This window comes from Planococcus citri, chromosome 4, assembly GCF_950023065.1.
Source record: "Planococcus citri chromosome 4, ihPlaCitr1.1, whole genome shotgun sequence".
Classification (NCBI taxonomy): Eukaryota; Metazoa; Arthropoda; class Insecta; order Hemiptera; family Pseudococcidae; genus Planococcus; species Planococcus citri.
Window position 1 is genome coordinate 30779544 of NC_088680.1, and position 24974 is coordinate 30804517.

The window sequence follows — 24974 nt, forward strand, 5'->3', positions numbered from 1 at the left end:
TTTCTGTCAAAATTCAAGACCACTAATTTCAACGTCTTTCAAGGCTCTAATGAGCAGCTGAAGATCTTCAAATCGCTTATTTTTGGGTAAATTCGTGTTTACTGATAAGCTTTTTTTCTGTTCGCATCAATTATACAGGTAGAGGTATCTGTATGATTGAAACATATAATTTTTGAACCTGGGAAAATGTTTCAGAATCGAGTGAAATGTTTCGGTTATATTGTTTCGAATTTCAAAATACCGAAATTTGACAAGTTTTTGAATATCTTCTTCAATTTTTTTTTAAAATTTACTGGAATGACTAGAAAATTGACACCACTACGTTTCAAAATATTTTCCTGGCTTCAGATATGATGTCTTTCGATGAGTACTTTGCAATGATACCCTAAACGCAAAATATTAGAGGAGAAAAATTTTTTCAAAACTCAATTTTACCCAAAAATGAGCTATTTGCTAACAAATCACATCTTTTGGAATTGGACCAATTTTTCCAAAAACCGGTCGAATTGGGGCTAGTAGAAAAAAATCACGATTGTCGAAATTGTACTCAATTTTTGAGGTCGCATGTCTCTTTTTTAGAGGCACCTCCGGAGCTGAAATTTTTCCCTGAGAATTCGACTCAAAATAAAGGTCTCCACTGAATTTGGTCAAAATATTCCGACCTTTTTTTGCAACTGTACCTGCTCTGTTAGCACATTTTTTAGTATGTTTTCGCACTTAAGCGCATATTTAGATCATTTTGCCATTCCTGGGACGTACTTTTACCATTTTTATTTTTTAAATAAATTCTGAAAAAAAGTTCAAAGAACAAATAAGTACATAATATATTTCCAAGAAAAAATATTTATTTTTAAAGGAGATTTTGGCATAAAAAACGACTTTTATTTTGTTCAAATAGTTGGTATTTCCGAACAGCAAAAATGTTTAAATGATGAAATCTGCAATTTTTAGAGTTTTTGCTCGAAGCGCGATTCTCATTTTCATTCGATTTCGTATTAAGTTAGCCAATCAGCGATAAGGTATTATTGAATTCAATATTACGATATTGATTTGGATTGGAATTTTTACTCATTTTATGTTTCATTATTCATTAAGTAATGTCTGAAATGTTTTTAAGAGAAACATTTTTAAAATTGAGAAATGAGAAAATTAGGATGAATTATTTTGATGTAGGCTAAATTCTGTTTAAAAGTTGAAAAACAATTTGAAGTTACCAAATATAGCAAAGAGCAAAGACTCTTTTGCAATTAGCGAAGAGTTGATGTTTTGTAAAATGCAATTAAAGACAATATTTTCGGAAGTCTGGAGGTTATTTATAATTACTAAAGTACTAAATGGCCCCGTTTCCCTTCCAAAAAAACTCGAGAAGATTCGGATCAAATTCAGTAGGAATATTCGTTTCAATTTGGAAGTTACTCTGAAAAAATTTTAGCTTCAGATGTGTTCCTGGAGGAGAAACATGACCCACCGTTGTTTCACTCTAATCCTTATCCAGCCTGTTTGGAGAAAATAGTGCAATTCCAGAACATGGCATTTGAGATGAGGTACTATTCTTTTTTTTTTTTGAAATTAGCGAGAATGGACAAAAAATAGGCCTCAGCACGTTTTAAAATATTTCTCTAATTTTAGAAACGATCTTTTTTAATGCTTTGGCGTTACTTGAGCGAATTATTTGAGAAAACTATAATTTCAAAACACGAATTTACCTAAACATAAGCAACTTGCAACTTTTCAACTGCTTAGCATAACCCTAAAAGTGATGTTGGATTTCAATAGCGATGGACTGGGTCCACGTAGAATTTCAAATAGGTACATTCTTTGATACGCCTAGGCCATTTTTCCAAAAACAGGTTCAGTAGAAGCTAGAGTGTAAGAATCATGCTTTTTTCAAATATATAGGTACCCCTTCTTGAGGATTCATATACTCTCCTCCAGGGGCACCTCTAAAGCCAGCAATTTTCCAGAGTAACTTTCAATTCAAAATGAAGGTAGGAAGGTATCCACTGAATTCGATCAAAATCCTCCGACACATTTTCCCCCTGAGATTCGCCCTAATAAGTAACTGCATTTTAGATATTATTTACCTAAGCATTGAAATGTTGAATTTTGGAATCCACATTTTTGATTTTTTGGTGTTTGAAGAAGTTTTGAAGTTGTACATAAAATAACTGTGTGAAATTTAATAACTTTTCAGTTGTTGATACCTCACAATACCTCATAACTCATGAACAGGTAAAATTTGACTCACTTTCTTCTATGATGTTTCTTCATAATTGGTCGTTTTTCGCTGTCAAGTTGTTTTTATGATTGAAAATTTCAAACGGTCGAAATTTGATGAAGAAGTAACCAACTCAAAATTGATCTAAGTTTTGTCCAAGCCACAGCACTACAATACTCGACTATTTGCAAAAGAACGAAAATTTCCCATCACTTTAGCCAATGTTGGAAATTTCTGAAATAATGACACTAAAACAGGTGTGGCACTAGAATATATGTAGAGGGGCTGGAATCTTTTTTATAGTGTCAGTTGCATCATTTTCGGTGCATCAAAGTCCACAATGAGGTGGATTTTTTCAATTTTTTTTTGACAGAGAAAAATTCTAGCCAAATGACCTTGACAATGATACAGACAAAATTTCTCAGGTCAGTTCAAGTTTTTTTTCCTAAGAAGAATTTTCAGTCAAAAATTATGAATAGGTATTACCAATTGAATAAAAAATGCAAAAGTAGGTACAGTTTCTGATTTTTGTAAAACAGAAAGAAAACTGAAATAATTCTTTACCATGTGCGTACTTCTTTAGGAATAATAAGTACTGTGCCACCCACTCTTCTAACGGTATTTTTAACTTATTGTTAGAATCCACTCGAAACTGGAGTTTGTCTCACTCGATCGTGTAGAATCCAATACATTGATATTTTTAGGCATTGAATTTCTTGTAATAGTATAATGATATTACGAACGTTTTCATTTTCAGATTTTTAATGCATGCTAATTCTTTTCCTCACTGGAAATCTAATTGGGTCTCACTGCATGTTTGATACGAAAAAATGTTAAAACCCATCTCATACTGAACTAACCGTGTACTACTTACATACCTTGCAAACTTTCCGCTTCTAATCGTAAGTTCATTTTGCCCTGTGGAAAGAAACCTCCGACACCGCTTACTTCATCCCACGTATATGACGTATAATAAGAGAGTCGTGTATTGTTTTCGTCGTCTCAGGATAAATAAAACCAAAATAGGAAAGTAATTTCCGCGAAAACTGTCGACTATCTTGACTCTCTGTACACGTACGAGTAAAATGTTGCGTGTACCAGTTGCAGCCACAGCAGCAACAGTATAGTCGTCGCATACGTACTGATCATATATCATTCCAAAGGTTTCCTCTGCTCTCTTTAGAATGATGTAAATAACACACCAGACTCGAAGAAGCGCGCCAAAGGGAAATTCATTTAAATTAAAACGTACAGTTTGAAAAATGATTTCGCCTTAGTAAAAAATTCCGCGAGTACATTGACGACGAGATGTGTTTTCTCAGTGGAGTTTGATTGGTTGGTTGCATGTTGCGCGAAATGTGTGTCAACATGGTGTATGTATACAGGGTGTCTTGTTGAAAGTTTGCTGTAGGTAATTGAAATACTCGTATGGTTGAGTTTGCAGTCTGTGTGGTTGATTTATTGCTGCATTGATCAAACGAGATTCCACTTTTTACAGGTTGGATATTCACTAAAGTAACTATTTTATTTATTTATTTATTTTCGAACATTTTTCTAAAGGTTTTAAAGTACTGAATAATATTTTTGAGAACCCCTGTAAATTCACCTACTTTGGAATTTTTGATATAGGAAATAGGAATTAAAATAGATGCTCTGACTAGGGGCATGAGAGACTTGGTCTGGGCTAGCTGGAAAATGGAGTTTAAATGCATACCTTCTTTCTCCGAACTTTTTTTACGTTTTTGGAATCGAAGAAGTCAACGTTTTTCAAGCTTTGGAGATCCCTCTAGAGTTTTTATGGTCAGTTTTCATTATTTTAATTAATTTTTTTGACAAACGACGATGATACAAAATAATTCACACATGGACTTTTCTGCGCAGCACTCGAAGAAAAAAAAATGACAGGAATAAAACTTTGGCAAAAACAAAAACTATCTTGCAATCAGCTGATAAATTTTCAAGTAGAAATCAGTTCAGATAAGGTAATTTAAATATTTCGTCAATGGCGTCTGGAGGGTCCAGTCCCTAACTCAGGAGTCCTTTTGGTACCTTTTTTCAATTTTGTAAGAGTTTAAACGTGTTTAAGCCATAGTAGCTGTATATGGCACCCACAAAATAAAATAAATAAATAAATAAGTAGGTAACTAAGACGCCAATGTTAAATTTTTTTTCTCAGTTTTTTGTAGGTACTTTTACCGAAATCTTTGCTTTTTCCATTGGTTTCTTACTACAGTTTCGAAGCATTTACTCGACTCTTGTGTAATTCTCTCCTCTCAGAGTTCATCTACAGAAAAGCCACACTCCATGTGGACTTTTTTGTTCGTATTACAATTTTTTGCATCTCAACCCTGGTTTATTCCCACTCCGAAGTTTGTCAGAGGTTGAATGGGACACCCTGTATGTACCATATACGTATTTTGTTGGTTGATATGTCGTCACCGCGTGAGTGAAGTACATAGTAATAGTACTGCACGTACATGTACGAGATATATATTACCAGAAAGCGTTAAATAATTATTTACAAATTCATCAAGTTTGCTGCTCGCGAACGTGGTGTGCACATTTCATTCGAAACACTTTAATAAACTACGTGTAATTTTAGTTAGGTACACGTCTCTTCTCTTTCTATCTCTCTCTAACGTGTATGTTTGTACTGCGACGAGATATATTACACGTTTGCCGAAGTGATGAGAGACGAGAAGAGAGAAACAGAGAAGCGAATGTAAATGGAATTTTGAGCAATTTTTCAATACTTCTCGTTCACATGTGTATGATTTGTGTGTATATGGTACGTATACTGTGTACTACAAACGAAATGGGATGTAGGTGGTGATGGCGTTGCTATTATCCGGCGTTTGTATTTATCTACAGAATGTGCTTAGTTAGTGTATACGTAGCATGTATTTACTGTACCTACAGGAACTGAAGAGTATTCGATGTAGGTTGATAACGTTTGGCGTTTTTGTATTTTGAGGAGAAATTGTGTTTTTTGGGATCTGTCTTCAGAATTACGTAGTCAATAAGTTTGTGGAGCTTGGAAACTACATATAATTTTTAGGAGCACAACCCAAGTATCTATTGCTTAGGTGGGACTATAAAAAGTGACAAAAAACCACTCTATTCAAAAATCACTCATTTTGAAGATCACTGGCTCGGTCTTTGTTTGACTTGGAAACTTACATTTTTAGGGGTCATGTCATCTTCTACTAAATGTGAACTTTCTCAACTATTTTCGTCTTTAGGCGTGTTAATTCACGTTCCTCGGTTATTGGGTAGATTGAAAAAAAAACGTACTTACTTAGATACCTATTTTATATTTAGAAAAAATAAATTATTGAAATTTGTAAAATTTACGTTGAAAATCCAGCACAAAAATCGTTGTCCCCCTTCAATGAATTTAGTCTGATGACTGATAAGGGTAGATTTTCAAACTGAATCACTTCAGATATTAAGTGAGTATTTTTGTCACCCACGCAGGTACTAAATAAGTACCTACCTACTTAAGTATTACATACCCTTAACAAAGAAAATTTAAAAGTTGCACATCTCAAGATCTAAATCGATTCGAAAAATGAAAAAAAGAGACGTAAATCAAACTTCTGTTTTATCAAATTTTCATTTTTTTCGCTAAAAATAGACTACCTATGTACTTTAATTTTTAAAAATTCGTTAAAAATCTAAAAATGAAATTAAACCTCAAAAATGTGACTTTTTGGTGAAATTATGGATGGTACAAAAATTTTTATTTTGGAAAAATTACTTAGAAGTGAGGTAACAATCTAACAATTTTATGGCAATAGGCTTGGATCAAAATTTTACGATTGAAAGCAAACTGTTATTGGAATCAGACTTCGAACTCTTACTGTTTCTGATATTTTATATTCGATGAGAACGCAGACTTTCTAATCAGTTTAAAATACAAAAGGGACGGTAAAAGTCCAAAGTCTAATTTATATTGAGTAAATTTGCATATATTTTGGATTTTCAATCGTAAAATTTTGAACCAAGTAATGCAGGTTGGTTCTTATTGTTCAAAACTGTTACCATAAAATTGTTAAATTGTTATTTAATTTCTTCAAAAAATAAAATCAAAATTTTTGTATCATCCGAAAATTTACTAACAAACCACATTGTAGATGTTGAATTTTATTTTTCAATTTTAAGCGAATTTTTGAAAATTGAAATGGTCTATTTTCACCGAAAAAAATGACTCAAATTTCGTAAAACTGAGGTTTGATTTATATCTCCTTTTTGGGGGGGGGGAGATTCCTCGAGTCGATTGATGATAGTTTCAAATGACACGTGCAAGCATATTAATTTTTTTAACAAACGACGATGATACAAAATCATACATGGATTTTTCTGCGAAAAGGAATAAAACTTTAGCAAAAGCAAAAACTATCTTGCAATCAGCTGATAAATTTTGAAGTCTTAGTCATCTTTCGCTTCTCGATTCTTTTGGTACATAGGATTCATTTTATTAATCACTTACTTTTTCCATAAATTATAGGATTTTTGCATGAATCTTACTGAATTTTTCATAAAAAGTGCCATATCGGTACCATTGTTTTGAATCATTTACTCGACTCTTGTGTACGCAGATTTTCAGATGGTCTAGTTGAGCAGATAAATTACTTGCCACATACCTATTTCTTATTAGTTAACAGTTTTTGAAAAAAATTGATAAGTTTTTGGCAATTTTTCTCGATTTTTGAAATAGACAATAATGACTAAAAAATTGGCACCTCTGTTTTCTAAAATATTCCCCAAGTTTCACAAACGATAATATCTATAGTTGTTTTCTCGAAATTATAATGTGAAGTATTTGAGAAGAAAGTATTTTAAAAATATGAATTTTCTAAACAATGCAATTTTTAAATAATTTTGAATTTTGGTGGCAATAGCCTAGGTTGACGCAGAATCTCAAATAATGGGTATCTTGCGAGACTGAGCCATTTTTTCCAACACAAGTTGAGCAGGGTCTTGAGTAAAAAACGCCACAATTTTTTCAAAACGCCTCCTCTTTCAAGAATAATAGCCTATTCTCCCATTCAGCAGGGGCACTTCTTGAGCTAAAATTGTTTCTGAGTGATTTTCAACTTATTTCTAGTAAAATTCCCTGCTCAATTTTGTCAAAATATTTCTACTCTTTTTCCCGTCACCCCACTTACGAGTAAATGTCTATATTTTAGGTTACTTTCGTGTAGGGTAACACGTTCTGATGTGAAACAAATATTTTTACTTACCTACTTGATTGAATATTGTAGTAGTTAGTATCAGTTGAATCGGTGGGAACGGAAAGGTAACAAGTCACATTTTTGGAAAAAAATTTTTTCACGGATACAGGGGTTTCAAAGTACGGCGGATCGACTGGTGATGTCAGATTTCCGCAAAACTGCCGGGAAAGTGGTATTTGGGCGCAGAAAAAGGGCGGATCCGTATTTATGACTTTTTTGTAAAATTTTTTTGATTCCTTGAAAAGTAACTAACATTTCTGAGAAGACCATTTTTTGAAATTCAAGTTAATCTCTGAACTGAAAAATGATGAAAAAATTAACAACTTCGGCAAAAAGTCTTAGAACGCAAGGGGTTTTTGGTCAATTTAAACGAGATAGCAGTCTAAATGATGTACTTAGATGTAGAATCAAGCCCCATTCGTGCCCGAGCAATTTCAAAAGAAATTTTGTCGATTGGGTGCAGAAAGGGTCTTAAGTCCCATTTGTTTAGGCAGCAACAGCGCCGGCGCACGTGAATATTTTTTTTTCTAAACAGAGCTAAAAATTGTGTCTTGGGGGTCCTCTTTCAATGACCTTAAGCATGTTTACCAAAAATTTTTGATTTTCAAATAAATAAGTTTTTTGTTATTCCTGAAAAGTGCGAAAATGGACTTAGCCCCTTTCCGTTTCCACCGATTCAGTTGTTATTGAAGTAATGGACGCTGCATTTGTAGCTACAGCACAGCATGTTTCTGGTGATCATAAACAAAATCAATGCAGTAATTATGAGTTTATTCAATTTTTGAAACAAGCAGTCGTTGGCTCATCAGCCATCAACAACCATTCGTCCGATTTTGTATGTTCTAAAATCTGTGGTGGAATACAAGACCTAATTCCGATGACGATACATCGCAAAAAATGTCTATCGGCCCATTCTCGAAAACATTCCAGTCTGAAAAACCGCCTACATGGAATTACCACAACATCATCTTACAAATGTACTGCCGAAGACAAAAGCCACGATGATAATCTGATCATTGCTGTTGTTATTGTCGCGGCAGAAGCGAATTAATGTGCATTTACGAGATACGACTAGCAGTAAAATTTTTCAAACGACCAAATTAAAAGGCGGCGAATTGCGTCATTTTTACAACCACCTCTCCTCGACACTCTCCCCCCTAGTGCGTATCTTTCTCACTAAAAATTTCTGTAAAAAATATCTCGTTGTCTGGGCTCGTTAAGAAGTAATACAAAGGGGAAAAAATTTGCTCGCCGGCGATAACAGTTCGCATTTCGAGTCGTATATCGTCATACTAGTTTCATCGTCGTCGTTGTTCTACGAGTTGTATAACGTTTGGTAATCGTTGTAAATCGATGGTATTCAGATTTTCATGGTTTCTTTAATAGCCCGAAATTTGCCGCTAATATTCGCAACGATTAAAAACTTTTCGTAGCACGAGTTAGTTCTTTCTTTTTTTCACCCCTCTGCTCACTGCTGCTCGATCTTCTCTTCATCTCTCGTGCGAGAAGAAGAGCATGAACGCGGTTAAATTTCTCACGAAATAAACGTTGCTCGACGTCTTTAACACTCCGACCCGTTATGCCCTCATTCTTGCCGCCCATCCTCGTCGCCATCATATCTCTTTTTTTAATGCCAAACTATATTACCAAAAACTTTGTAAACGAAATAAACGAATATTTATTTTTATGGCGGTTAAAAAAGAGAATAAGGGCAGATTTACCAAGTCCACCCGATCTTCTGTTGCCTGCTGCTTGCTACATTGTCGGCGCTTCTTCATAGTCGAATAACGCCAACGAATTTAACTTTTCTTATAAACTACACGAGGCGTTTAAAAAGCATAGAGAATGTAGGAGAGGGGAAACATCTCGGGTGGATTTTCTTTATAGGTGAAAATATGTACTAAATCGCCGGCGATTTTCATACCGCTGGCGACGTTATTGTTTGTAACGATTATTTTGAATTTTCGCTTGTATATTTCGATGGTGGAGCAGAGTTAAAGACTCATTCTTGAGCTGAAGACATGATGATTCAAAAACTTGAAAATTAACGATTACTTACAAGGAATCACGAATCGATGAGGAACATGTGAATCGGAAGAGGAGTATTTCCAAAAATAACAGCAACAAATCGAAGTTTTCTGTGATTTGTGTTACATACCAATGATTGTGAGTAAGAATGAACCCCTTATTACCTACGTTGGTGCATTTTAGAGCGGATCACGAAAAATAAAAAAATATCAGAGGATTTTGACCAAATTCAGTGGACTTTTCCTTTAGAGTTGAAAGTCACTCAGAAAAAATGTCAGCGTCGAAAGTGCTTCTGGAGAGGTACGTATGAGTTCTCAGAAAGATAATTATACTTTTGTGGAAAAATGGTGGGTTTGTCAGTTCAGCCTCTACCCAATAAGTTCTTTGGGAATATGGCCCAGTTCCAAAAGATAGTACCTATTTGAGATTTTGTGTCAAACTAGGCCATTGTCATAAAAATCCAAGAGCAGTTGTAGAGTTCTTCTGAGGGATTAAAAATTTACAAATCGCTTATTTTTGGGTAAAATCGTGTTTTAAAACTTTTTTCTCAAATACCTATATATTTCGCGTTACTTGATTATACTGAGACATGAGATATAATTTCTGAAGCTAGAAGAATATTTTGGAATGCAGTGGTACCAATCTTTCGCCCCCTATTGCCATTGATAGTTTGAGAAAATAGCCAAAAATTCATGAATTTATGTACCTATTTGATGTTTTTGAAATCGAAAATAATGATCAAATAATTGGCACCACTGTATTCCAAAATTTTTTTCCACTTTCAGAAATGATATCTGTAGATATTTTGGCCCGGTCCATGTGCAATATTCGAAAATAAAATGTTTTCAAAACACAGATTCACCCAAAAATAAGCCATTTGCAAGTTTTAATTCGCTCGTTGGTAATGTTCAAATGAGTCTTGGGTTTTAAGAGCAATGCTCCAGGCTGGTGCAGAAATTCTAATTGTCATATTTTGGAACTGGGTCATTTTTAAAAACAGATTGGCAGAAGCTAGAGCAAAAACATTATGATTTTTTTAAAAATACCCCCTCTTTGAGGATCCATTTCATACCCTATTACCAGAGGCTCCTGCGGAGCTAAATTTTTTTTAGAATGACTTTCTACTCAGAATGAAGGTCTTCACTGAATTTCGTCAAAATCTCTCCACTTTTTTTGGCGTTTTTGCTCTATCAAATTAGGTATTCTGTTTCAGTGGCTTAAAAAGCTAACGCTCAAGATTAGCCAGCATCTTACTCCGCTGTGCTAGAGCACTAGAATGGACCTAATAATTATTGTGCTTTGTACATACATCCTTTTCGCATTGGCACAGTAGATAGATGTATTTGAATACCTACTCGTACATCTAAATACTGCCCATATTACTGTTGAATAAAAATGTTTCAGATTGTGTTCAAAAAGAAGTTTTGGCTGGCAAAAAACTATCCACTATTAAAAATTACTTACTAACTCTGATTGATCAATTGAATGATTACGTTGTTGCCAGTCAGTTGCTATGTCAAATGACACTTTTTTGACGTGACGATTTTGATGGTGCGTTTGACACTATTTTGGCAGTTTTCGACCAATCAGGAATATGCTGAAAGTATCAAAAACGCGTCAATACTCCGCCACCAAACTGGTTTTTGTTACGCGATCATATGTATTTCCATCGATATTCTACTATTCTAGGCTAATAAATCCAACGAGATGATTTATCAACCATTATTGATGGCAGACTGGTTGAACCATTGCCTCATGCAATGATGCTTGCTATTCCAGTAATTGTACTGAATAGATTTGATTAGTTTTCGTTTCGTTTACGTGTGGTAGTTGGTAAGTATGTCGAGTTAGGTTGGTGTCTCCAGTTTGTAGACACCAATACCTTGACAGTGTTGTGTTAGGATGTCTGACAAGGTACTGCCTCTGCTTCACAACGTGCGAACGTGGCGTTGTTTTGGCAATCTCTCAGCAAATACCTGACAATATTTTGATTACTTTTTGACAAATTTGAATACAGTGGAGTCTCGATAACTCGAAGCTGAAGGGAGAAGGAGTTGACTTCGATCTATCGGAGTTTTCGAGTCATCAGAGTTCGAGTTGAAAACTTACTTCTGTACCCGGCTTATCACCAAACAGTATCGCCAAGTGATTTCAAATGATCGAGTATCTCATCTAATAAATGTAGTGTACTCGTATCTATTGTTCTATGATACTGCCAAAGAATAAAAATGAAAATAATTGCTTACTCCAGGAACGTTTTCAAGATGCATACGTATATCGTGATCGAAAAGGTATAAGATTGTTGACAAACCTGACTAAACATGGTAAAAACCTTCATTTTGAGTTAAAAGCTACATTTAATCTTTCTTGACGAGAGATATTGGTCCTCAAGCCTCAAAGTGGGACATTTTTGAAAAAATTGTGATTTTTTGTTCTAGATCCTACCCAACTTGTTTTAGGAAAAATGGCCTAGTTCATTCGGTTCCAAAAGGTACTATGTAGGTGAGATTCCGCATCAACTCACGCCGCGCATATTTTCAAAATCCTAGACTAATTTTAGAGTCTTACTCGGCGTTTGCAAATTTATTTTATTTTTGGGTAGATAACTTATTTTGAAAATATTTTCTTCGCAAAGGTATGTGTTTTTTGCATGAATTATGCCAAAACATCAACAGATATAATTTTTGAATCTAGTGTATCTATTGATCTATGATACTGGCTAAGAATAAAAATAGAAATAATTGCTTACCCCAGAAACGTTTTTAGAACGCATGTACCTATTATAAAAAATCGCTGATAAAATTAGCTCGGAAGGTCTCTCTCAACGAGAGATATCCCATGGAAAAATAATTCTATAAAATTCTATAAAAAACACTGAAAAATTTTCTATAGAATTTTATGTCCAGAATGTACCTATAAAATTTCATCAAATCTCATTTAATTTGATTCGCTTGGATAAAATTCTATCAAATTCATATTCTTTTGTTTTAAAAAAATTATATTTAATTAGTAAAAATGGTCTAATTAACGTTGAAATGTAATTTGCGCTTAAAATGTGAAGTAGTGTAGTAAATTTCATCAAAAAAGCGAAAAAAAAATTTCAAAAAATTTCATTGCCAGTGTCTGGGTTTGAACCTTCATCCTCCCACACCTGAATCTGTTTTCTTAACCACTATACCAACCTGTTCCATGAGAGAAGAGGTATTAAGAAAATTTATATTCTCTTTTCCAGGGTCTGGACTTACAAAATTTTCAGGATTGTTTGATCAAATTTTATAAAATCAGGTAGAGTTTGATTAAATTTGATCAAACTTGATCAAGATAGATATCTTGTCATACAGAAATTTTTTTCAGTGAAACAGAAGTTCATAACTTTTATCCAGTTTTATGCAATTCTATAAAATTGGATAAAATAAAAGTATAACAAATTAACTAAGTGATGCATACTTTGATCAATTTTGATATAGCTTTATAAAAGTTGATCAAACAATATCATAGTTTATATAACTTTCAAGAATAAGTTATATCCAACTTTATAAAACTTTATACTGATTCATCAACTTTTACAAATCTTTATAAAATCACATCAAACTTTTTGTATTGTACTACATCAAACTTCATCAAACTTTATCAACTTTCACCAATTTTTATAAAATTTAATAAAATTTTGTGTATTTACTACATCAAACTTTATCAATTTTTACCAATTTTTATAAAATTGAATAAAACTTCATGTTTATATTTCATCAAATTTCATCAAACTTCATAAAACTTTATCAATTTTTATGAAATTATAGAAAACTTTACATTCACAGTAGAAGACCCCGCGGCAAAAAGGGTTCAGCTGAAATTTTTATGATTCCGAGAAAATCGCAAAAAACGTGTATGCCTTAAGTATATCACATTAGGAGATGGAAACTGTACTAAAAGATAGCATTTGTAATGACAAAAAAATTTAAAAAAAAAAAAAAAAATTCAACACACCTCCTAGCAATTGCACGCTCATGTGCAGCTGAACCCTTTTGCACCTTTTCTGAAAATCGAGTAGAAAGTTTTTATACGTAAATAAAAATTATTTATGAGTCATTGAATGCATAACGTTTGATCAATAAGGTATTACAATATCAAAATAATGAAAAATATCGAAAGTCAGTACATTATGAATCACTACATTACAAAAATCAGGGATAGAAAGCTTTGTTCATTTAAACTCATTTCAAACACTGAATTTACACAATATTTTTAATGATCATACTCCAACTACACGAAATTTGACCAACGATCATCTTTTCTTATCATGTTCACACAATTGTTTACTGTCGGGGGTAAAAAGGGTTCAGCTGCAATTGCAGCTGAACCCTTTTTGCCCCCGACGGAAAACAAAATGCTCGAAACTCCGGTAGGATCGCTTCAATCGAACTTTGTGAGTATACCATTCGACGCGGACGGTAATTTTACATGAGAATCCGTCATCACCTAGAAAATGTTAAAAACTGCAGCTGAACCCTTTTTGCCGCGGGGTATCCACTGGATCTAATCAGATATAATTTTATAAACTTTGATAGAATTCTACAAAACTTGATCAAATTTTTTATCCAATTTGATCAAATAAGATCAAATTTGATAAATTTTTATTGAATTTTATCGAATCATTTTCCCATGGGGGGTTCTCAAAGTGAGGCATTTTCGAAATAATTGTGGTTTTTCATTCCAGCTCTACCCAACCTGTTTAGGGAAAAATTACCTAATTTTAGAGTTCTACTCAGCTTGTGAGTGTAATTATTGAAAATGTAACGAATTATCTACATACACGCCAAGTACCGGGGACTATCAGATATTAGCCGAGCTAACAGATCATGCGCGCCATCTGTTAGCAGAATCAAAAAGTTGAAACTGGTTTGAGCATTCGAGCATCTATAGAGGTCAACACTGAGGAGCTCAGAGTCTCTATAAACTACCCGGCTAGCTCCAAGGTGCTTGTGTAGATGTCACTAGTAAGCAAGCGGGAAACTAATACTAGTAGAAGCTCGAAAATAAATTTCCATGAGATACGTCATCAACGCGATAGAGGCAACACTAACATAAAGGATGTTAGCCGTTGTATGAGATACCCCCTCGAGCAGTTATGCGACTCGATAATGATGACTCAGCGTTTGCAAATATTTTCAAATTTCTTAATTTCGGGTAACTTCATGTTTGGAAAAGAGTTTTTGGCTATTTCAATTAATTTTTTGAAATTGGTATTTGTAATGACCAAAAAATTGGCATCGCTGCGTTAGAAAATATTCCCTTAATTTCTGAACCGATGTCTTTTGAGGGTCCGGCGTATTTAATGTGAATGGTATGAGAAGAAAATATTTTCAGAGCACGAATTCACCCAAAAATAAGCGGTTTACAAATTTTAATTGAACAAAAGTTTGGGTTTCAACAGCAATTCTACAGGCCGACACTAAAAATTCTAATTGTCGTATTTTGGAACTGGGCCATTTTTTAAAAAGAGATTGGCAGAAGCTAGAGCAAAAACATTATGATTTGTTTGAAAATACCCCCTCTTTGTGGACCCATCTCATACATCCTTATCAGAGGCATCTGTAGAGCTAAATTTTGTTTTAGAATGACTTCCTACTCGGAATGAAAGTCTTTAGATACGGAATTTCATCAAAATCCTTGCACTTTTTTTTGGCACTTTTGCTCTATCAAGTGTTTCAGTGGCTTAAGAAACTAACGCTTCAAAGCCAGCATATTCACCAGCGTTCTAGAACACTGAGATGGACCTAATATGGTACTTCGTACATCTTTCTCGCATTAGCATGAAGTAAGCATGTTTTAATACATCTGAATACTGACTCTATTACTGTTGAATACAAATCTTTCAAATCGTGTCCAAAAAGAAGTTCTGACTGACGAAAAACTATCTACGATAAAAAATTACTTACTAATTCTATTCTGATAGACCAACTATGAATTACCATATGTTGGGGCATAAAATTACTTTATCTGGTATTTTAAGATAGTTTAAAAAAAATTATGTGTAAGTCTCGCTTTAGTGTAGGCTTGCTGTTTTTTTTTTTAAATTATTATTCTGATTTTGGACAAAAATTACATACTTATTAAGTAGTTCTTATAATTTTCAAACTTTACAAAAGTTTATCACCTGATTGAAAATTGTTTAATGTGTTTTTTTGTTTTGTTTTTTTTTTTGATTGCGTGATCTTGTGGTGTCTTTATAGTATGTACTTCCAAGTTCCATATCGTCACATTTAAACGACTAGAAAAGTTCAAATTTCGTTTTTGTCAAGTTCTAGAGCCGTAAAAACAGGCTACTTCTCATTTTTTCAAAATTTTATAATTTTTTCATAATTTCCTTACGTTAGCTTACTTGAAACTGAAAATTTAATTTACATTTATTCGTGATAGTGGACACTAAATAATCACTCTAACAAAAAAAGTTCATAAATTTAGTTTTTTTTTTTTGAAACATGAAACATTTTAAAATTTTTAAAACTTGCGCTCTCGTTGGAAGTGTTAGTCATTGACTAAAGAGTTTGGAATTTTTTCCACGTCTTGTCAAAAGGCGAACGTTGATGTTTACAACTTTGAAGTTCCTTAATAACCAAAAAGCTGATACGTTCTTGTGATCAGCGTACGAGTAGGTACATAGGGATTTTAATTATCTACTGAACTGTTTCTATTTACGCTTTTGCTCTCTTTTTCACACATAAAAGCATGGTCTGAGACCGCACAACTAAAATTTCAGCTACCTAAATTTCATTTTTCGATTTTTGGTCGACTTAAAAAAACTCAAAATTGACCATTTTCAGTGATGCTTTTCCTTTAAAAATAATTACGTACTTACTTGATCAACAAAAATTCTGAAAATTAGTCCTCAAACCAACTCGTATTAACCCGCCGGAATCGGAATTTCACCCTTTCGAGCCATCCTGGAGCGTACGTCGCGTCGTAATTTTCAATCTCTCCAGAGTTTTGAATTTGCTCCAGAAGGCGTGGATAGATTTCTTGGAGACCCCAAAATGGCTAAAAATTCTGAAATTCGGACCAGGGGGGGGGGTTGGTTTTAGACTAGATACAGAGATTTGTGCAAATTTTAAAGATTTCTTTGCGAATAGGAAATTATGCATTTTTTATTTATGCAGAGTGATTGTATAAATAAATGCTAAGAATTTTCCTTGCTATTAATTTCACACTATGAACTTTACCCACGATGAATTTTCCCAGGACATTCTGATTTGAGGTACTGTAGGGACGCTGAGGAATCATTTCAAAAAAAAAAAAAAAAAAAAATGATCATGATAATGATAAATGGAAGCGAGATTGTGAGATGAATGTGATGTTCAATATTTACGGCGAACTGGGTATGCAATTTTATTAACATCTTGCCATGAACTGACGCTAAACCGAACACTTGAGTAATTCAATTGAAATTTTTGAAAAGAAATTACTGCAGCTTAATCATGCGCAGGGCAGCTGTAAACGTTTATATTGGGTTTTAGTTCTGAAATTTCAATTGAGCTGTTTGGATTTTTTTTGTGCAATAGAGGACTAGAGCAATGAAAACTTGCTTCATGTACCCGGCTTCTCACCAAAAACTACGTATATATCGACAATTGATTTCAAATGATCGAGTATCTGATCTAATAAATCTAACGTATCTATTGATCTATGATACTGGCGAAGAATAAAAATGAAAATAATTGCTTACTGCAGGAACGTTTTCAAGACGCATATGTATACTGTGATGAACATTTTGTTGAAAAACGTCACAGAACGCGGCGATGAAAGCCTTCATTTTGAGTTAAAAGCTACATTGAAAAAAACTTTAGCTCAGAAGGTCCCTCTTGAGGAGAGATATTGGTCCTCAAAGTGAGGCATTTTCGAAAAAATTGATGGGTTTTTGTTTCAGTTCCCCAAAATGTTTTGGGAAAAATGGCCTAGCTCATCCGGTTCCAACAACGTTTACAAATTTGCCAATCTTTTATTTGTGGGTAACTTCATGTTTTGAAAATATTTTCTTCGCAAAGGTATGTGTTTTTTGCTTGAATTATGCCAAAACATCGAAAGATATAATTTTTGAAACTGTTGAAACTGGAGGAATATTATTAGAACGCAGAAGTGCCGAATTTTTGGTCATTAGTGCCTATTTCAAAAACTTGAAAAAAAATTAGTGAGTTTTTGGCTATTTCTGTTTATGACTATAAAATTGGCACCACTGCGGTCAAAAATATTCCTCTTATTTCTGAATCGATATCTTTTGATGGTTCGGCGAATTTAATGTGAATTGTATGAGAAGAAAATATTTTCAGAACAAAAATTTGACCCTTGCTCAGTAAAACCCTAGAAGTGGTTTTGGAGAAACTCCAGAAAGCTAGTCTACACACTGAAAGCCGATGCTCTTTGAGGCTTTTCTAGAAGTTGAAAGTCAGTGCAGATTGGGGGGGGGGGTTACTTTCATTGCAAAGTTTAATTATACACTTTGAAAAATGAAGACGATTTCTTGAAATTATGTCAAATGTCAAACTTTTGAAAACTTTGAATAAAAACCACCAATTTCAAAAATTTCTCCTGGAATTTAGTTCATTTTTATTTTAAACAGTTGAACACTTACATCAAATCTGACTTGAAATTGAAAAGAATTGCTATAATTACCTATTTCAAATTTCATAATTGACTGTAACTCGAGATCACAATATATTGACCATTGATGTGATTGAGTAATCACGTAGGCAGTGAATATAGAATGGTTCTCATTTGACCACAAATTAATTATCTCTCCAGTTCGAGTGTGTAGGTATTATAAGCCAATTGTGCAGGCGTATAATATGCGTCCATGGTGTATTCGTATTTCTTTCTCTCGACGTACGTAAGCAAAAAGTTGAAAGAAAATAGAGACGCTCGTCTTCGTCATCATCGTACGTATATTGCAGCTTTCCACGTAGCCTATTCGCTCGACAAAGGGCAATAACAATATATAGAAAGGGAAAATCAGTTCATTCGTGAAATGTGACCTAAAAGTGGGTGAAAACCGCCAACGCCAGCAAACGAAAAGCAGTCTTGGCTTCTCGTATACACATACACGAAACGAACTATACGTCGTGGCATGGCTGTAGAATTGGGGGGATAACATTGCTGTAAACAAATACTTAAGAATGTAGATTGCTAAATACGACTGGTATACGTAACGTACATATACGATATGTATAAATGTGTACATATATCGTACGCGAATGGTCGACGAAAACGACTACCACGATGCTTGTTTTCTTCTACTTTGGTATATTTTTTCTCTTTTCGTTTCTTATTGTAAACAAAATACCCTTACGGTAACATTGTGCGTAAATAAAACTTGGCTCTGGCGAATGTTCATATTTTAGTACAAAACAAGGCTGTGCTCTCTGCTTCAAATATTTCCACGTTAAACGAGAAGGATATACCATCGTTTGGGATACGTTGAAATTGAACCAGGAGGGGAGAGAAAAACACCAGAAGATGTGCATATAAATAAATTCGCTTTCGAAATGAAAATAAACGTTATAGCAGTTTTGAAAAAAAGTAAAAAAAAAAATTTTCAGCTCTCGAATATCTAAAGGGTTGTTTCCAATTGAAAAATTGGATAGGCGAATCAACGTGCGGTTCACTTATTTCGCTTGAAATTACATCCGCCTGGCGTATTAACGACTTGATTTGTTTTCTTGTAATGTTTTTATTTTATTTTTTCTATTTTTTCCCTCTGTTTTTACTCGCATACGGCGTATATGAGAAAGGTGCAGAGGCTTGGGGGTAAAATAAACAAATGGGTCTCGCTAAACTACGTCAATTTCTCAAGCTAACCGAACATCAACTACAATCACGTTGTTTTTTAATTCATCTTCTCCGATAGCTTTATTACATCTGGCTCTCAGGGTATTTCTCCTCCCATCTGTGTTTTTATTCGTTCACGTTTGTTTCGTTTTGAATACTATAGAATGAAATTTTTCTTCGCGTCAATTTTAATCGCCTACTAACATTTTTTCGTTTACCCGGATCGAGCACAGGAAAAAAAACTCGGTCAAATTGCAAAGCTGAGCTCGGTTGCTGACTGTGGTAGTAATTTTATATGGGGTAAAAACAGTAACAATGCAATCATCTGCCTATCGCTTTGTGTCAACATAAAGTGCTATAAAAATCCTAAAAAGCAAAAAAAATGTCTTTATACGTTACTTTTCGCGCTCATTTTCCTTAAATGTGTATGTTGCTCGTATGGGCGAGGAGCAGAGAACAGGGAGAGAAGCAGAAATTGAACGGTAGCTGGAAAATTTGCTCGGTAAGCGGTGGCGTGGCTTGGGCTGGGTCGTGCTCGACTCGACTCTAGATTGAAAAACACATTCTCTCGTTTTTACTGAAAATAACGCTGCTGTACTCGACGTAATACTCGGGCAATTATTTATATACGAGATTTTACTCCCCTCTCCCCCTCCCACCTGCATGCTCGACTCATTCCATCCTATCCTGTTGCTGCTGCTCGGTTCTGACAAAACTGTTACGACGACGTTGATAATATTTTTTTACCCCTCGGGCTCTTTACTCGTTCTCATACGTACATGTACGTGTATTACCTTACCTCTTTTGTGTGTAAGTAATAAGAAACTACATATAAGTTTTTTTTTCACTTTACAGCGTCGATACTCGAGAACGAGATTTCAGGAACGCTGAAAGATGGTCAGATGACCGGGTGTTTGGCCCCAGGGCTTTTTTCATCCCTGGCAAAACACCTGCTCAATTGGCTGTGGATCATGTGCAGGATGCAGACGAAGGCACCTACAGATGCAGAGTGGATTTCAAATTCGCTCAAACTCGCAACTCAAAAGTCGTCTTGACAGTGATAGGTAAGTTGTCTGAGAGATTTACAGTTGGCTTTCGTAGATACCTAATAGGTTAATTACCTATACGATTAACTCAGCCATCACCATCGTGAGTAATGGAATTGCCTTTTGCGAAAGTATCGATGGCGATATCTTAAACGTTTGCGGTAATTCGATTTATCCGCCTAAATGTACACAATCGCTTGTGTTTCTGACATGATTAACGAGATTTTCCACTCAAGATTACCTCGTGTGTGCCGTCGTGTCGTGTCGCGGCGTCGTCGTCGTCGTACTTGGGCAGAAACAGTGTACTGCTGAACACGCCACGTATCGAGTTATCGCATACGTAAGCCATAACAAAATCGAATTATTCCTCCGGAGCGCGGGCAATACGCCAGAATATCTTGGTTGGGTAAAAATTACGTACTATACTTACGTGTTATAATGCGGAAAAATCGTTTTTTTTTTTACTACGTCTTTGTGAGGATATTAGTATAGTTGTTTAGAGGTAATTGCCCTATGGTGAAAATACCCATAGGTAATATGATGCACACGTGCGGGTTGTCAGGTGCATTTGTTCGGGAAAGTGCTTGAATTTTTGCTGATATACTTTAGTACCTCGAAAGATGAAATGAGGTAAAATAAATGTGAGCTTTTTCTCTGGGAAACAGTACCTAAGATAATCATAAGTATGGGTAGGTAATGAGTTGCCCATGAAATTTCTTTTTGAAATCAGATGTTCAGTTTTCAAATTACATCTATCATCGAGTTGATGAAGGATTGTGCAAAAAAAAACTATGTGAAATGACTTCAAAAATTAGGTACATATAGGGAGTTTTGCATTAAAAAAAAAAAAACAATCTCACTAAGACCATGTAGTATATATTAGTCTAATACTGCTCTTGCTGGACTTGATGACTTCATCTTTATTCAATTGATTGTCAACTGTTTTATTGTCTCAACTCCGATAATTGAAGATGAAAATCATATCATGACACCAGGAAGGCCACTGGCGATATCATGTATTCAATACTAGGGCAAAATAAAAAAAAATAATATGCGGATGTCATTTTGGCAAACTATGGATGAGTATATGTTCAGGCAGGCGCATTCGATTTTTATGGCTTCTCTTATTTTGGGTAGTAGCCACACCTGAATGATCTCGTATCTTTCTCTCAGTATTCCGATGACTTCGTATATTTTTCGCTTCAGGGATTCTTTAGTGTTTAATTTTTCATCGCGAATCCGAATTTTCACTTTATTTTTCACATTTTTCGATAGTTTATTAAATATTATTAATTTCGCGTCGTTTCGGTGGTTATTTCGATGTAATTTTATTTCAAAATTTTTCTTACCTTAGTTTGGATTGTCGGGGGTCCAGTTCTGGTCAGATTCGAACTGGTTTATGATATAGGTGATGTATTCAAATTCTGGCACTAGTCTTCTGTCGGTTTGAACAAAATAGGGACGACCTTGTCAATATATTTGTCGGTTAGTCGCCTCACTTGATTTGATACTCTGATTTTACGTGTCCTGTCTCGTTCAGATAAATATTTTATACGGTGATTGATCTCAGACACCCTTTCGTCCACCGCCTTTTTCCTCGTATCTGATAAATATGAAAAAATAATCATAGTATTTTCACTCAGTTTTTCGACCAGTTTATCGATCTCAGACTTGATTTTATATATTGGCATTTGGAGGTTTTGAGCATCCTCCATGCCAATTTCGATGTAGAGAATTTCATCTTGGGGATGGATTACTTCCCAATTGACAAAATAGCGCTAAGAAAGGAGAGCGAAAATGATGGCGACATTTTGACACTGTTTTTCTGCGCGTAGTGAGCGAAAAAAAATTGCCCTCACATGCGCGCATCAAAAACCCGCGCGAAAATTTTGATGCGGGCATGTGAGAGCGAAATTTTATTGCTCTCTACGCGCGCAAAAACAGTGTCAAAATGTCGCCATCATTTTCGCCCTCCTTTCTTTTAGCGCTGTTTGAATTGAGCGCCCAACTTTCCCTGTCGTCATCTAACATTCCGCAATTCAAACGTAACGTCTTAATTATGAGCGGTCACCCATCCAACTTGCGACCATTCCCGATGCTGCTTAACCTGACCGATCCGACGAAGATGTGAAACTGTAACACGCTAATATGATTATGATAGCGGAAGGCGTTTTTTGAATCATATTAGTTTGTTCTGTGTTTTTCTCCCTTTAGTTTGTTCACAATAAAATGAAAATATTTTCGAATAAAAAGTAGATGTTTATTAAAATTTAATTTTCATCTCTTATTTTTAAAAAAATGTGTTTTCATTCACTAGTATTTACGAATTCATTGAGCAAAATATGCATGAAATTTACATAATTTTTGTAGGTACCTAGCTATTCAATACACAACTTTGGAGATGGCGAATTTGCGAATGATCACTGAACATTATTTCAAAATTTTTCCCATACTTACATTCCCTCTATTTTGCATGTTTTGCATAATTACTTATTTCAAAACAAAATTTAAATTTTACTCCTAGCATGTTTGTAGAAATTTTGCGAAGTTGTTATTTTTTTAGGAATTTTTTTCTTTTAAAACAGATCGCATGCATCAAAGTTAAAATGTCATCAAAAACTCAATTTTTTATTGATAAAGCACAATTATCTAATGCGTTGAGGCATTTCATAATTTCATTCCTGGAATAAAAACCACATTTTTCAATTACTCCCCAGTTGATTTTCTTTCAAATTAACAAATTTCAGGTTTACCAGCTAAAAAATCATTTTTAGGGACTTGTTAATTTGAAATAAAATCAACCCTGTAATTAAAAAATGTGGTTTTTATTCAAGGAATGAAATGCCTCAATGTAGTATTAATGTACTTAGTTTTTGATGACATTTCAACATTGATGTGATTTGTATTTTGTTTTAAAAGAAAAAAAATCCTGAAAAAATAACAACTTGACATAGTTAGACCAGGAATTACTAGGTAGAAGGAGAGGAGGAATTATTTGTTTTCCTATGCTAGTGAGTTTTAGAAATATCACCTTAGGGGGTGAATATTTCCCTATTTTGCCTGGATAGCTCAAGACTCTCTATCTAACCAATAACCTGACTTAACTACGCAAAAATCTATGTAATGAACGTTGAAATGAATAAAACCTACATTACAATTTAAAGAATTTATTATAACGTATTTATACATAGGACTTCGGTTCTACCAATCGGTAGCCTACATCTACTACGATCCGTCATAAGGAAGTAAAATGCATAATTTATAACTAGTACCGAGTGCACTTAATTAATTTCCTCGTAGCATTCTTCCTATTTAGGGAATGCTCACGAGTAGAAAAATAAGAAACCTATACACAAAATACACGATGAAGTCATGCAAAACACCATTGATAAAATATTAGGTAGGCATGGAATTCTCCGATTCCACATACCTACCTATTACAATAATTAGTAATAAGCCAATTACCTTGATGATAAATGCGCTTTAACATTTACCTGAAAACTGTCCACATTGACCATCTCTATCATGGGTCCTACTAATACTAAGGACGACGATGGCACCTTAACTAGACGAGATTTCACATAACACTTCGCATAATTTACAGGTGACCGGTTACACCTCAAACTACCGAACAGAACTCCAATACAATTGATCATCGGATCAATTGACTGTCTAAATCAATTAAATAAATTTCACACGCGAGGTGTTAACAAATAAAAACTTATTACTAAATGACGAAGAACCATCTTACTGCAGGAAACGGAACTAAGTGGAGAAAATGCCGCGGACTACTTGTATATATAGTTTTTTAAGATAGTCACGTGACCAAAGGCTAAGATCTTTGTCGGCATTTTTCCCTATTTTAAATAATAAGCTCGCGGCGCGAGCTCGATGCAAAGACCTAACTTGTCATCATAAATCTGTCATTTAATTGATGACAAATTGCTAACTATTTAGAGTATTTTACCCTTCGTAAATAACACGTTCCCAAACTTATCAGTTTAAGGGGTTCACAAAATCATCCCCCTTTAGGCGATGGAGGCAGTATGCCCTATATCATATGCCCCTTCGTAGGTTTAGCTACGGGGTAGAGCACCGAGGTAAAATACGGACTCCAAAAAACTATAGAGCAAGGTGCCTCCAACGCACACCTGAACCCCGCCACTCACCCCCCTCTGAGGGGAGTGACCCTATGCCCCTCCATAATTTGCCGCGATGATCTGCAGGCGATTTCGCTGTAATCAATTTCATTACAGAAAACATTTGCCAAAAGGGCCGGATCGGAGGGTGGGAGAATGAGGTGTACAATTAGAGAAAGTGTTTTTTGCATCTCTAGCAATGATCCAACGCTTGTGAAGAATTTCAAAGAAATTGCTAAGTCAGCGAAGGTACAATAACCAGAGAGTACGCCAAACACTTAGACAACACCAAGAGATGATTAAGACTATAGACACCTGGTTGTTAGTATCAGAAAAAATTTGGAACTTTCGACTAGAAAATTTGATACAAAATCTATTTGGAGCTCAAAATCAAATGCTCTCTTCTGAATTTTGGCATTAAAAAAAAAATATCAAAATCTTGAGCCTGTCAATTTTGGGTTTTTCCTAGGAAGGGTAATTTTCTATTTCA

The 24974-nt window shown here is 34.6% G+C and overlaps 1 protein-coding gene across 1 annotated transcript in view; it reads left to right on the forward strand.

Moving 5' to 3' along the window:
* Positions 1–24974, forward strand: part of LOC135845811 (hemicentin-1-like) — a 972708-nt gene that overhangs the window by 538081 nt on the left and 409653 nt on the right. The window contains exon 3 of the mRNA XM_065364649.1: positions 20155–20363. Within this exon, the coding sequence (XP_065220721.1) occupies positions 20155–20363 (209 nt within the window). The remainder of the gene's footprint in view (positions 1–20154; positions 20364–24974) is intronic.